This window comes from Athalia rosae, chromosome 5 (assembly GCF_917208135.1).
Source record: "Athalia rosae chromosome 5, iyAthRosa1.1, whole genome shotgun sequence".
Lineage (NCBI taxonomy): Eukaryota > Metazoa > Arthropoda > Insecta > Hymenoptera > Athaliidae > Athalia > Athalia rosae.
The window spans coordinates 16,874,869-16,886,262 of NC_064030.1; the positions used below are offsets into that span (position 1 = coordinate 16,874,869).

Consider the following 11,394-nt stretch of genomic DNA (forward strand, 5'->3'; position numbering starts at 1 on the left):
AAAATATTATTATGACTATTATGTATCTACGAAAAAAAAAACAAAAATGATTAAAATATGTATTAGATTAAAAAAGAAAAATTGATAATACCCAATGTGAAAGTGTTGAATGAGAAAAAAAAGTACGACAAGACGTTCTTTCTTCTGTTTCTTTTATTATTAGTTTTTTTTATTAATGATATTTTTTATTAGGTCACTTAGAAATAGATAGGCGGTTATCAAATTTTTTTCTTTATCTTATTACTATTATTATTATTATTATTATCATTATCATTGTAATAATTATAATAGAAATGAAGTATCAAAATAATCAAGTTTAAAGACCATAGTTATGTTTATTAATCCATCAATCGTTCAATTATAATTATTTAATATTAGATTCATCTATAAAAAATTATTTCATCTTCTTCCTTCCAATAGCAAAACTATCTTTGTAATATCAGCACAACATGAAAGAATTAAAAAGAATTGAAAAGAAAAACTAGAAATAAATAAATAAGTAAATTAATAAATGAATAAATAAATAAATGAAATAACAAACAGAAGGAAAGTGAAATAAAAAGTTTAATATAAAATGAAAAAGGACATCGTTTATAAATATTTATATAATATACATATGTATAATAATGATTGTGATGTTACAAAGAATATTTTTAATTGTTTTATTTATTAATTTTTTCTTTGTTGTTCCCTTTGTTTTGATTGATTTGGTTCCATTTTTTCTCATTTATTATGCGTAAAAATGAAAAGAAAAAATTAGAATTGTAATCAGATATGGTTTAAAAATGTAAAAACAGAAAAGTGACTCGGATATAACGATGATACGTTATAATTAATATTATATTAGAATGAAAGAAACAAAAAGAAAAGTAATCTTACCATTAAATTGAATATCAGTAAATTTATTTGAATTTAATAAATTCGATGTACTTTGTACGAAATAATTTGAGGAAGATTTTACTTACGATGCGTGTTTGTAGCCAACGACATTCTGGATGATTCCTTTTTATTTAATGTAATCGTCATTATCATTATCATTATTATTACCCATTTGCTGTTATTAGTATTATTATTACAATAGAATTAATTATTCTTATTATCATCAACATTCAATTGCGGTATGCGTGAAAAAAGAACAAGATAAAAAGAAAATGAGAGAATAAGTAAGAAAGAAAATTGTGGCCAAAAATAATGTTAATAATATAATAAGATTTACTAAAAACTAATCGTAAATGATTGAGAAAATTTTCTATGAATATAATTGAAGAGATGAGTGAGAAATTGAATTGAGTATTGAAAATACAACTACGCCATTAAATACGTAAGAAGAAAATACAAAAAAAAAGAAACAAAAATCGAAAACAAGAAGAAATTCAAAACTGAATATCAGTAAGAAGAAAAAAGAGAATAATTAGAATGAGACATGTATTTAATTATTCTTTCATGTGGTGTGAGTGTTTATTGGGCAGTTGAATCTTTAGTTCCAAGTGGATAATTGATTATAATTGAATAATTATACAATGGCTTTCTGCAATTCATTTTGTATATCTACATAGATGAGTATTATATGAATAAGTACATTTCCTGATCGTCTGGAAAGCAAGAAATAAGAAAAGAGAGAAAAAGAACACATTTTTTAGCATCGAAACAGAAGCAAAGACAAAATAGATAAAGAAAAAATTTATATATATATATGAAATATATATTAAATATAAATGTTTAAAATTGACAAAATAATGAAACGAAGAAACAAAGAAAACAAAAACTTATTATATAACACATTGTCTATATTTATAATAATAATAATCATATAATATATACATAGCAGCGTACTGTTCTATCGAAAATTGAATAAAAAATTCAAACAAAACGAGAAAACATAAAAAAAGACACTAATTTCCTTCGAGAGCCATACAAACACGTAATTGCAATTTTTTAAATGACTAATAAATGATATAATTAATTTTTGATTAATTCACGTATTAATAATAATAATAACAACAATAACAATAACCTAGTGTAACAATAAGTATATTTTTCAATTAATAATAATAAATAATAATAATAATCATGTTAAAAAATAATATTTGAAAGAATAGAAATGATAAGATTGGTATGAAAATGATTGAGAAAAAAGTCAAAAATAATTAAAAGTAAATATAATATTTTGCAAGAAAATAAAAAGTAAAACGAAAAAAAAAAAGAAATTTTTTAACGTCATATGATACTAATTTTGATCACTGAACTTATTTACAATTACTACCTAATCGGTAGATTATTGTTCGTACCTTTTTAAGCATAAAAGAAAGAAAAGACAAATCTAAAACAAATTTCAATCGCCCGTTGATCAAACTTCTAATTATGTTTGTCGCGATCAGGACAAATTAGACCTATTATTTATGATATGCCATTGAAAAATACCTATATCTATTTCGCATATTATCTCAGATTAAATTATATAATAATATATATTACACATACGTATGAATAATATACATAATATGATATTGTAATTGAAAGAATTATATACGATTGAACGACATTATTTTAAATTTGCCACATAAAATTCAATTCCTTTTTTTTCGTTCTGTATTCCATTTTATTATTATCATTATTATTATTATTATTTAATAGTTTCTCAAATAATAATATGTAGGATATGAACAAAGTGAATGAATATAGGATATTTTAAAAGAAATGAAATGAATAATAAAATGAATAAAAATAAGAAATTAGGAGTTACAGTTTTTTTTGTTTTGTGTTCCAAATATTTTTTGGGGAGATAATTAAATGATAATAATATTACAATGATATAACAGTGTATTGTATCTATTTGATTTATAATATTCTGTCGACGAAGAAAATGATGATGATGATGATAATGATGATGATGATGATGATGATGAATATAAATATAGAGCAGAAACGAAAAGATAAAAAAAAACAAAAAACAATAAGAAAGCAGTACAAGGAAAGTTTACAAGATCGCATTTGAAATTTTAAAAGAAGAAATCTGAAGAAAATTAATAAATAGAAACGTGAAGAAAAAAGAACACGTATTATACATGGAATTTCGAATATATCTATAAATGATTACAACATAATAACAACAATAATTATTATTATTATTATAAATCTTACAAATATTAAAATAAAACAACAATATATTATACTACGCTATTTTACTTATGATAACGATAATAATAAATATTAATGAATAAACAAATAATAATATTAATAATAATAATATCATAAGAATAAAGAAAAGAAAGAAAGAATGGAAAAAAATGATAATAAAAAGAAAAAAGAAAAGAAAAAAAAAATTAGAATTATAAAATTAATATTAGGGTAAAAAGCAAAAAATTTAGTTACAAATAGGGTAATAGGAGAGTAACAAAATAAATGGTTAGCTTATATTGTCTACAAATTTTAAGAATTGAAAAAGAAGGGAAAAAGAGTGGAAGAGAAAAATAAGAATAAATAAATGAAAAAAGCAAAAGAAAAAAATAATAAAATAAATAAAATAACAGTTGAATATTTATATGCTATAAAAACTGACCCTGTTGTTGGTTTCGTTGTTTATTATAAATATAAGCTCAAGTAAACTTTTATTCCATGAACTATTAGACGCATTGTAGTTTCTAATTTAGAATTAGTGGTATCTGTCAATTTTATGTACTTTCCAAAAGAAAAAGAAAAAGAAGTAAAAACGTAAAGATGAGAAAAAAAGCGAAAAGTAAATGAACTGTTCTTTTGGCTGATGATATCGCTGCAGCACAAAGAAAACCAACAATAGGGCAGGCTAAATTAAACAATATATTTTTGACAAATTACAATAACGCAGAATACAGAATAAAGGAAGAAAAATTAATAAACTATAAAAATAAATAAATAAATAAAAGTAAACGGCAAAAATGGAAAATGGAAACAACGTCAACGCTGATGGTCATGTGGTACGATCATTTGTTAATACGTTGTTATTAATTATTGATTATATTGTATCTGTGTACCTAATTCATTCAAATAACTTATAATTTTACCAACGGTTATTTTGCTATTAGATTTAGTGGTTTAATAATTTTGTTATCAAACTTGAACTGATTTTGTCAATCATCGATATTTTAACAGTGGAATTTCAACATTATGATGAAAAAAATCAAACAAATGCTCGTCGACGACTACATGACCATTTTCGTAAGATCCACACATAATCACTAGGCTACTATACTGTACAATAACAAATTTAAAAATTACCTAATATAGTAATAAATAAAATGCTGATCATTTATATATTACAATTTATCAAGTGTTGTACGTTCAAATGTCATTTATTCAATCATTTTCAGATTTTAAGTTGGAAAACTTACTTTCTCCTTTTTTTTTTGTTATTCGTTACAAAGATAATGGTAGTCTGAGAAGACTTCACACCATTTTCAACAAATTCTGAAACAAGACAGTCCTCTTCAAGTTCGCTTTAATTTCTTCCGGCTTTACTTTGCTTCGATGATCAGCCGGTGGTTTTGGAAGAGATTTCTCTGGGCATGGATAAGGCCGGGAATAAAAATATTCATGCTGCAATGCCTGTTGGGTGAAAAAATATGGATCAGAATTTAGAAAACTCAATCAACTCTGGGCAACCGTGAAAAGAAATAAAACACTGACCACCTGAGCCGTCAAACGTTTAGAGGAATCGTAAACCAGCAATTGTTTTATGAGATCTATGGCATCAGGTTTTGCATCCGGTACAATTGACTCCCAAGGTAAGCCTGTGTGGCAGGGAAATGTTATCTTATTGTAATCCGGAAGCGAAGTAAGCTCTGGCCATGATTCTGGAGTGGGTGATCCGAGGAGTCGTAGTACTATTGCCAGTTGTTCGATATCAGTTTCACCCTTTACAAAAAATTTTTATTCATAACAAAAGGAATCTGGATTTCTTTCTGGAGATCTGGAATCTGGAAGAAATAGAATTTCTATTCACAGAAGATTGAAACTCACTGCAAAGAGAGGTGCACAGTTCAAAATTTCTCCAAATATACAACCAACTGCCCAAATGTCGACGGATTTTGTATAAAAACGTGCGCCGTAAAGAAGTTCTGGTGACCTGTACCAACGAGTCGCCACTTGGTGGGAATATGAGCGACTGTTATCCTCCCATGTCAAACGACCGAGACCAAAATCAGCAATTTTTAAAATACCATCATGATTTACTAGTAAATTTGCTGGTTTCAAATCCTGGAAATAAAGAGTTGAAGAGAATAAACGGTTCTAAGCATTGAAATGAAACAAGATGCTTGGGAAATCTCAGGACAATAAATACTGGAACTCTTCAGCTCGCTCACCCTGTGCATAATGTTGTTTTCATGCATGTAGGAAACTCCTTCAAGCAGCATTTTTATGTAGGTTTTTTTTTGGGAATCATTGAGCGGATTTCCAGTGTCTCTGATAATTTCCCATAGACCAGATGGCATGTATTCAAAAACCATTACAAAGTCCAGTCCGACTGGGAAGACATCAAGTAGTTCAGCAACCTGTTTTATCCCAATTAGTTGAATTCTGATAATTAAATTCACCATCATAGTTCATGAAAAGTTTTTCTTACATTTTTGTGTTTCAACTCCTGCAGAGTTTTAACTTCCCTGAGAACCTGGGTAGGAATTCCCTCATCAATTTTTTTAAGGGCAACTTTTTTCAAGGCCACTTCTCGACCCTCCGAGACGTGATACCCTTTCAAAACAAGACCATGTGCCCCTTCGCCAATTCTTCCTACCACCACGTATTTATCCATGATTTTTCAGTTGCATTTGCAAACCGGGTTCTCCATCTGGAAATTGAGATTTTCAAAACTTCCGGTTGGAAAAGCTACGATTATCGCGCGGAAGACAATTCCTGGATTGGGGCTGTCATTTGTAAACAATAATAACGGTTAGTTAGTTTTTATGCCACCATTTTAACGAGCAAAGGACGAGTTCTCGGGCGATCGAATATTCAGTTTGAATTTACCGACCGAAGGGAGGTGAAGTTTGAGGTTGGAAAATGGACTGACATTGCGTGGTCAAAGTAGGGTTTGAAAAATCGAATATCTTATTGACAAAGTAGCATTTTATTAAAATTTTATACGACACATTTGACTCGGTCCTAAAATCTAGCGATGTGTGAGTGATGAGAAAATTTACTTCGACGTGTTTTTATAATAACCGTAACAACAGTGAGTGGTGAGAGTTAAATTTCTTGCTTTCATTTTTAGTGTTCTTTCAAACTTTAATGCTACAGCGAAAGAATCATGTAAAATCAGTGTGTACAGTAATAAAAGCATCGAGATATATATGTATGTACCTTTCTACGTTTTCTTCGCTTTTTTCTTGATGACAAAACGCAAGAGGTAATCATAAACTATAATTATAACATAAATTTATTTAGTATCGTAGCAGTACCGTTAAGTGATTCTATAAATCTAATTTTGTTTTCATTATATTTTTTCTTGGTCTGTTTAAAGAATTAAAAACTTCATAAATCGTGTATGAATTTTCAGTTATCATTAGAATACTCGAATAACAAATTTCATCATCCCAATTTTGGACTAAATCTGGTACAAATCGCCAAACCTTGTCTCGCCGTACACTTTAATTAAAGTTTTTCTTTTTATTTTTCTTCCCTTATTTTGTTCTAGATATAATATAGAAATAGTTTACTCGGCCCGATTTCTTCTTGATGGCTGAATTTTCACAAGATTCCATATGATCACAATTACGGTTTTCCACTGACTCTTCTTTTCTTTAAATTTTATTCTTTTCTTTTTCACTTATAAAAAAGTTACACCGTACTTCATAATAGTTTAAAACGAAAAAAAAGACAAAAAGCTATAGACGTATATTTTTAGAACAGTTGCCCTACGTATTTTTTATTCAACTTCCTTTGCCTTTCGTACTTTTTCTTCATTCGAGTAATAGATGTACCATAATCACTTTGATAAATATAATTTAAAAAAAAAAAAAAATAGTAATGAAAAAAAATAACGGATAAAGATTGTGAGACACATTTAACAGATGTTCATTTTAAAAGAAGTAGCGGTAATCTTAGCTGAATTTTAAACCTGGAAAGTTTTAACCAGTAGCGTTATTTATTTTTCTTCCCTTTATTTACTCTTCAAATCCGAGAACATTTGCAACTTGGTGTGTTGGTGCACATTCATTTCTTAGATGATCAAGTTTTTGCTTCGGCGGCCTCTTTTTTCCTTACTCTGTTAGCCGCACTCAATAGAAACACTGCAGGATACAAAAGTAATCCTCCGACACTTTCATCAGTTTCGTTATTCCGGTTTCGAAACTGTTCTTTACCAGAGTTCACCATCTTTTTCTTTTGCTGGTACTTCGATCACTCGTGGTTTGTCGATTATTCTCGCTGTGCGATTACCCTTCTCAACGATACCAATAATCCACGCTTGGTAACCCTCCTGCTTCTCAATATCCTTGCAATACGCCGCCGCCTGTGGTGAACAAAACAATGAGAAAATAATTCTATTGGGACCATGTTTTCGTACTTCTTCATCTCTGTTTTTGATAAGAAATTCATTTGTCGGAGAATTGACGACACCGAGTCGACACTTCGTCGACTCAGCTTGGGAATCCTCTACATTGATATACCTGCCTTTTCTTTAGAACATTCCACCAACAGAAATGCCCTACTGTATTAAGCAGGAATTTTCTTAATGCCTTCCAAAATATCACAAAAAAAGAATAAATTCCAACCTGTTCTCTCGGAAGACAGATCAGTAGTCCACCGCTTGTTTCTGCAGAATGCCCTTGGAGTAACTGGAACATATTACCACAGGCCTTGGCTACCGCTGCCATTTTTGCTATCACCGGAAGATTGTGAATAACGAATGAAACTTCATTTTTCTGATGCTTAGCTAAGTTTTGAGCATGTCCCAATAATCCAAAACCTGTTACGTCCGTTGCACCGTGAGCATTGTATTTGTGCATCAATCGTGCCGCTGAAAAAAAATTAACAAACGTGTAAATAATGACGACTTCTCAAAGACAGGAATTTACAGAAAAAACTATGCTTCATTTTGTCTAAGGAATTTGTGACGCCTCTGCTGCAATCGACAATCAGGACGCCATGGAATCCTTTACAGTTTGATATGTGCTCGCCTGTCTTCGAAAAAATGACTTGACAAACAATTTCGGTTTATTTGACGAGCATCAGTTAATTCCAAGTATAAATTTTCTAGAGTTATTTTACCTATCCGATTGAGTCTTGCCATGCTGTCCATTGCACGTTGATACGCCTTCCTAACATCATCTTCACTGACCACCAGCTTGATCCTGTTCCAACGATCAGGTTGATCTAACCACTGGTGTGCATTGACTGCAACCTGCGTACCCAAAGGCTTTGTTAGCACCAGAACATCTCCGACGACAGCGTTGTCCGGCCTGAATATGCAGATCAAGAAATTCATGATGTAAAAAGTGCGGTGAGCAATCCCTGGTGGTTAAATGTTTGCCAATTAATAAAGTGGTTTTCAGTTTCTCTGTTTCGTACACGATGTATTCGTTGGGTTGGCAAACTGTGGAGGCCACGCCTCCGATTGTACACCATGGATTGACAACAGTTTGACCACCGGTAACCGTTGTTCCCGCTTCCAGCGCAGAGTCTTTGAAGCCCCTCATTATCAAAGGTACGACAACGTCTCTTTCTTTTTCAGTCATCTTTGTGCTCACGCCCAAAAGCATCAGCATATTGTCACACTCCGTTACACCCATTGCGTATAAATCGCTGATTACATTAGCACATGCAATTTTACCTGTAATCAAAATTATTCTTTGCTCGTCGACAGAGTGCGTTCGTGAATACGGAACACGAGGATTCATTTTATCCTTTCTCCGAGTGCAGTTTGGATTTTGTTTGAAAAATAATTATATCAGGCTCTCTATTCAAATTTGTGATAATAAGCGACAAAAACTTCTCTGGTTCTTTCTATTTTCGAATGTTTCATACAGCGAAGCTTGACACGGCGTTATCGATAATATTACAAATTCGAATTATGGTAATCTTACCCATCATATAAGGATCATCTACCAGAGGATAAAAGAAATCTGTTGTCTGTACTAGGCTCAAACCGCCGTGCCTCAACGGAGTCACGGAGGAATCCATGCCGATGCCTGAAAAATAGAAAATAGACAAGGATTAGATGCATCGTCAATCGTCACTTTCCTGGAAGATGATGAATGAATGCACTTTGCAGTTCTTTCCAATGGCGATACTCTGATCTTTGCATCTCGAATGAAAGAACAAAGTCAACCGGAAACGGAGCGAAATAGGCGGGAACTGACAACGTGGCGAACAAACGCAGAGTGCCGGCCGGCCGGTAGATAGCGGCCATTTGCTAAAATTCTACGCATTGGCGGGGTGATTAATCTATTTGGATAATGAGTGATCGGGAGCCTCAATCAAAGGTAAGAAAAAATGAGAATCCATTGAAAAAATTGTACGAAAAAAAATTGTCTTTCAGAAACTTACCGATGCGCGGTATGGCCATATGCATAAAGTGGGCATGCTCATGATCTTGGACGTTGTTATCGTCCGCCTGTAGCCCCTCAAGAAGTTTACCAAGAACCTCTTGAGGGACTTTACACCCTCATCCTTTTAAATCAGCAAAACGTGTCAGGCGGAAAGTACCATCCAGATCATGTGCTACCGGATCAAATGGCCTGCGCAACGCCAAGGCGTTAGGATTTCCTCCAAGTTCCAGCTGGGCAACGGACAGTGCGTCCTGAGTAACCGGCGTGCCCTGTAGTTCCGCCATTTTGAATAAAACTGGCCGAATATCGCACGGAGGGAGGCAGGTGGGAAAAAAAAATTTACAGTCACGGATGCAAAACGTGCTTTTCAACAAACTCCCACTAGCTCGATGTTCCCGATAATTATAACGTCAACACTCGGTGCGGCTTGATCGATGAACGGAAATTATCATCGGATTCAGACTCGGCCGTAAATATCAGTCACCACCACTCGGAATATTTTGCCCCCTATCTAACGCGTCGCTCCTGAATAACATCGAACTCCAAGTAAACGGGAAATATATCTTCACACCGGCGTCGACTAACCGGGATCAACGAATGGGACAAAATGGACGTTGAGGTGCCCCCGGAACTGTGCTCATCGTGCGCAACGAAAATGCGCATCCCCCCACTTTTGTAAATGTTAACTAAATATTCCTATTGGATGTTTCAAACGTACTCGTAGTGGCGCCAGTTCCCTGCGAAGCAAACGCCTTTCAAAAAACCCCGCGATTCGAACGAAATTTGCCACAAGGTCGGCAAAACTACTCCCCAAACTCCGAAGGGAACCGTTTAGCCAATTTTTGTTCTCTTCATTACTCGAAACATCAATTTCGATGCAATTCAAATTTCCCTCGTCCAATTCAGCGCACGTTCTATAGTCGACGTTTAAACTGTTCTAATTTGCATTAATTCTCTTCTTTTCTTTTCCTTTTTCATTTAAGACTGTGCAGATTCGTCCGACTCAGGGAATACTCAATTTTGTACAAAACTTTCAGTCCAATATCGTCTTCAGCGCTTTTGGCTGGTAAAAAAATTCTGTTAAACTTTGTAAACTCTGACTCAGCGTAAGAGTTCATTTAAGATATGCAACATCATTTTGTGGTCGTTTCGCATGAGATTGGAAGCGCCTTCGGGGCTGCTCTTTCGCAGTGTGCCGAGATACACAAAGTATAATAGAAAACTCAGCGTATTGGCGTCGCGCTTTGGCCTCCGTTTTTCCCCTACCACATCAAGAAACAACCGGCATATTCCAATCTTCGGTCGCGTCGACCCCAAAGAGGTTCTCAAATCCGATGTGGTCAACCTCATTCTATACTTTGTTTAAATATTCAGACAAAATCACACGAATGACTATTTTTTATATTTCATTCATTCTGCATTATTTATTCACTCATTTTTTTCAAGATCAATGATCCTTCGGACTCCGTGATCTGTTAAAAGGACTCACGTATTTTGATTATAAAAAAAAGGAATTGAATGTCTCAATTTTTAATTTCCTTGTCGTTTCAGAATAACGTGATCTAATCGTAATGGGAATTCTTCAACGTTATGAAAAATAACAAACTCGCTCCTAATGAAATATCTGCCAGTTTGACGAAGACGCCGTTTTCTATTATATACGTACACAAATACACGTCTGAAGGATGTCTGTAGACTACAGTCTACGGTGTGTGCGAACAATGATGATCGACTTTGGAATGTTACCCGAAAGAAAGGAATGTTTCCCGCGCAAAACTTGCTTCGAACATTCTATAATCCCCTCAACCAGAGTTCCCCGTCCACCGAATTATCAGGTAAATTTATGCATCGACGATGCTCACCACCTGAAAGG

The 11,394-nt window shown here is 32.9% G+C and overlaps 2 protein-coding genes across 2 annotated transcripts; both read right to left on the bottom strand.

Moving 5' to 3' along the window:
• Positions 1-3,441: 3,441 nt before the first annotated feature.
• LOC105687262 (cyclin-dependent kinase 20) lies at positions 3,442-5,993 on the bottom strand. Its single transcript, XM_012402729.3, has 5 exons — positions 5,600-5,993; positions 5,340-5,528; positions 4,996-5,232; positions 4,663-4,890; positions 3,442-4,581 (listed from the first exon to the last, which is right to left on the bottom strand). The coding sequence occupies exons 1-5, from the start codon at positions 5,783-5,785 to the stop codon at positions 4,423-4,425; spliced, it is 999 nt and encodes a 332-aa protein (XP_012258152.2). The 5' UTR covers positions 5,786-5,993; the 3' UTR covers positions 3,442-4,422.
• Positions 5,994-6,081: 88 nt separating this feature from the next.
• On the bottom strand, positions 6,082-10,847 carry LOC105687416 (inactive selenide, water dikinase-like protein). The gene is made up of 6 exons (XM_012403067.3): positions 9,520-10,847; positions 9,057-9,161; positions 8,542-8,803; positions 8,242-8,432; positions 7,746-7,990; positions 6,082-7,483 (listed from the first exon to the last, which is right to left on the bottom strand). Exons 1-6 carry the CDS (start codon positions 9,803-9,805, stop codon positions 7,331-7,333), a joined length of 1,242 nt encoding a protein of 413 aa, XP_012258490.1. The 5' UTR covers positions 9,806-10,847; the 3' UTR covers positions 6,082-7,330.
• Positions 10,848-11,394: the final 547 nt, after the last annotated feature.

Bases quoted from the DNA above. Each gene is read 5' to 3' on its own strand.
- LOC105687262 (XM_012402729.3), bottom strand. From the start codon at position 5,785: ATGGATAAATACGTGGTGGTAGGAAGAATTGGCGAAGGGGCACATGGT. The intron at 5,529-5,599 runs GTAAGAAAAACT...GGGATAAAACAG, and splicing joins AGGAGTTGAAACACAAAAAT to GTTGCTGAACTACTTGATGT. The intron at 4,582-4,662 runs GTCAGTGTTTTA...TTCACCCAACAG, and splicing joins AACGTTTGACGGCTCAGGTG to GCATTGCAGCATGAATATTT.